The sequence below is a fragment of the Fonticula alba genome, assembly GCF_000388065.1.
Source record: "Fonticula alba strain ATCC 38817 unplaced genomic scaffold supercont2.3, whole genome shotgun sequence".
NCBI classification, from domain to species: Eukaryota; order Rotosphaerida; family Fonticulaceae; genus Fonticula; species Fonticula alba.
Genome location: NW_009242973.1, coordinates 1,228,696 through 1,230,965, shown reverse-complemented (window position 1 = coordinate 1,230,965; position 2,270 = coordinate 1,228,696). Strand labels below are relative to the sequence as shown.

Genomic DNA, 2,270 nt, shown 5'->3' with positions numbered 1-2,270 from the left:
TGTGTCTCCACCTGCATGGGTCTTTTTCTCACGCTGTCCCTCTCTCCCCCCTTCTGGGCATTCTTCTTTCTTTCTTTTTTTGGCCCTGCCATGCGAGAAGTTTGTCGCGCGCGTTGGGTATGCCCCGAAGGCTTGCCCGGCCAGCGGGACGGTGCGCGACGAGCCGGTGTTCGCCTCGCTGGTGGTCCTGCCGCAGGCTCCGGCCCCGGTGGCCGTGGGCCGGGCACCTCCAACCCCGGGCCGGCCCTTTCCCGGGGGTGCTGAGCGCCCGGTCCCCCCGGCGGCCCTGGCCGATGGCACCGGCGTGGCCAACCACCCCTTCGACTTGGAGGCGTGGTGCACCTGCCGGCGTGGCGACGCGACGTCCGCCTGCCCGGCGCACCCCATGCCGCTGGACCACGTCGGCCTGACATACTACCACTACACCGAGCCGGTGCTGGGGCCGGGCCCCGGCTCGGCCGAGGACCTGGAAAAGACGGAGCAGGACGACCCCCAGGAGCTGCCACTGGCCGGGGGGTCGTCTTCGCTGCGGGTTTTCTCGTCCTCCTCGCTGCCGGTGGTCCACTCGCCGCGCGAGGCCGGCGGCCTGGCCGGCCACGAAGCCGGCGGGGTGGCTGCCCACGCCGAGGGGTCTTCCTCCTCGGCGGACTTGCTGTGTAAGGCCGGTGCCCCGGAGCCGGTCTCCTTCACGCACATGCCCCTGTCCCCGGGGGTGTCGTGGGCACCGGATGAAGGGGGGGGCGTCTCTTCGGCAAGCCTGACGCTGGCTTGATGTGTTCCCTGTCGCCGCCCTGTCTCTCTCTCTCTCTCTTTCTCTCTCTCTCTCTCTCCCTTACACCATGGGGCTGGCCGGATGGGGAGCTCACATGGGGGAGAGGGGCGGGGGCTTGGGCAGGGGGTGGAACCCGGTCACCTGGATTTGGGGCAAAAAGAAGACCATATACAATTCCCTTGTCAATTTCTCCCTTCTGCGCAGGGGACGGGGGCGCCAACGGCCGCGCATGTGTGTGTGTGTGTGTGTGCGTATGCGCGACCGCGGGCATGGCTTCGGAAAGAGGGGAAGGGGAGGGGGGCATGGGCAGGCAGTGCTGGATCTATTGGAGCCGCTGTGATGGCAGGGGCGCGGCCATTGCAGGGGGGGAGGGAAGGGGAAAGGTGAGAAGTGAGGCGGAAGGCCGAAGGACAGAAGAGGAGGCCGAGGGGAGGGGGCCACAAGTACTCATCGAGGAAATTAGCACTTGTCGTCTGGCATGCCGGGAGGACAGGCAGGGGTGGGGGGGAGGACGCGTTAGAAGTCAGGTCACAGCAGGACGCACGCACGGCAGGCCGAAAAGCGAGCCGGCGGGCGGCCGGGCGGCCGGGCGACAGGGCAAAGGGCAGTCACACGCGCGTACCGTGGAAAGTCCACTGGACCTTCTTCGGGGACTCGATGCGCTTGGACACGTAGGCCTGGTCGTTGGGGGGCGCGGTGCGGGACTCGGCGCTGGCCAGCATCGAGGCGATGGACACACAGAGAGCCTGCACGGTCAGGGCCGGGGACCACTGGTCGTAGAGGATCGACAGGCAGATGTGGCCGTTGGAGTAGACGTGCGGGTGGAGGGGCGGCTTGCCGACGAAGACCACCTATGGCAATGGCCACCAGCACGGGCAAAGGGGCCCCGTGGAAAGGGCACAGGGTGCGGCGAGAGGGGGTGGGGGAGAGAGAGAAAGAGCGGGACGTCAGCAGCGGGGCGCGGAAGCGAGGGAGGGACACACGGCATGGCGACACGAACCTCCGGGCTCTCGATCGGGTAGTTGTCATCGAAGCGGAACTGCCGAAGCCCAACGGACGGGGGGGGGGGGGATGGGGTCAGCCAGGCGTGCACGGGAGGGGAGCGTGGGGCGAGGGGCCGGGCAGGGAAGGGGAGAATGCGACACGGAGGGCACGACACGGAGGGCATGACGCACGCGCAGGTTGAAGAGCTCGCCCTCGTACAGGGTGCCGGAGCTGCCGCAGATTTCGATCTGCCACTCCTTCAGGTCGTCGGCCTTGACGCTGACGAAGGGCTCGCAGGAGCTGGCCGAAATTTTGGCCTGGGTGATGCGCGCATTGGCGCACGACAGGGCGGCGGCGTTTTGGGCGGCCTCGGCGGCCGCGAGATCGCGCTGGGCCACTTGCAGATCCTCCAACGCCTTCTGGCGCTGGGTGACAACCTTGTTTAGCTCGTTCAGCTCGCGGCCGAGCCGGCGGGACCGCATGGCAGACATGATGGAGGGGAAGAGGTGGGGGG

General features: G+C 67.9%; 2 protein-coding genes across 2 annotated transcripts in view; one reads left to right on the top strand and one right to left on the bottom strand.

The window, feature by feature from the left end:
- The window catches only part of H696_02054 (hypothetical protein), a 2,551-nt gene extending 1,734 nt beyond the window's left edge, over window positions 1-817 (top strand). The window contains exon 3 of the mRNA XM_009495956.1: window positions 101-817. Coding sequence (XP_009494231.1) covers window positions 101-772 — 672 coding nt within the window. The 3' untranslated portion in view covers window positions 773-817. The remainder of the gene's footprint in view (window positions 1-100) is intronic.
- A 230-nt stretch (window positions 818-1,047) lies between these two features.
- On the bottom strand, window positions 1,048-2,253 carry H696_02053 (ubiquitin-conjugating enzyme E2 W). The gene is made up of 4 exons (XM_009495955.1): window positions 1,948-2,253; window positions 1,773-1,811; window positions 1,395-1,623; window positions 1,048-1,245 (listed from the first exon to the last, which is right to left on the bottom strand). Exons 1-4 carry the CDS (start codon window positions 2,245-2,247, stop codon window positions 1,232-1,234), a joined length of 582 nt encoding a protein of 193 aa, XP_009494230.1. The 5' UTR covers window positions 2,248-2,253; the 3' UTR covers window positions 1,048-1,231.
- Window positions 2,254-2,270: the final 17 nt, after the last annotated feature.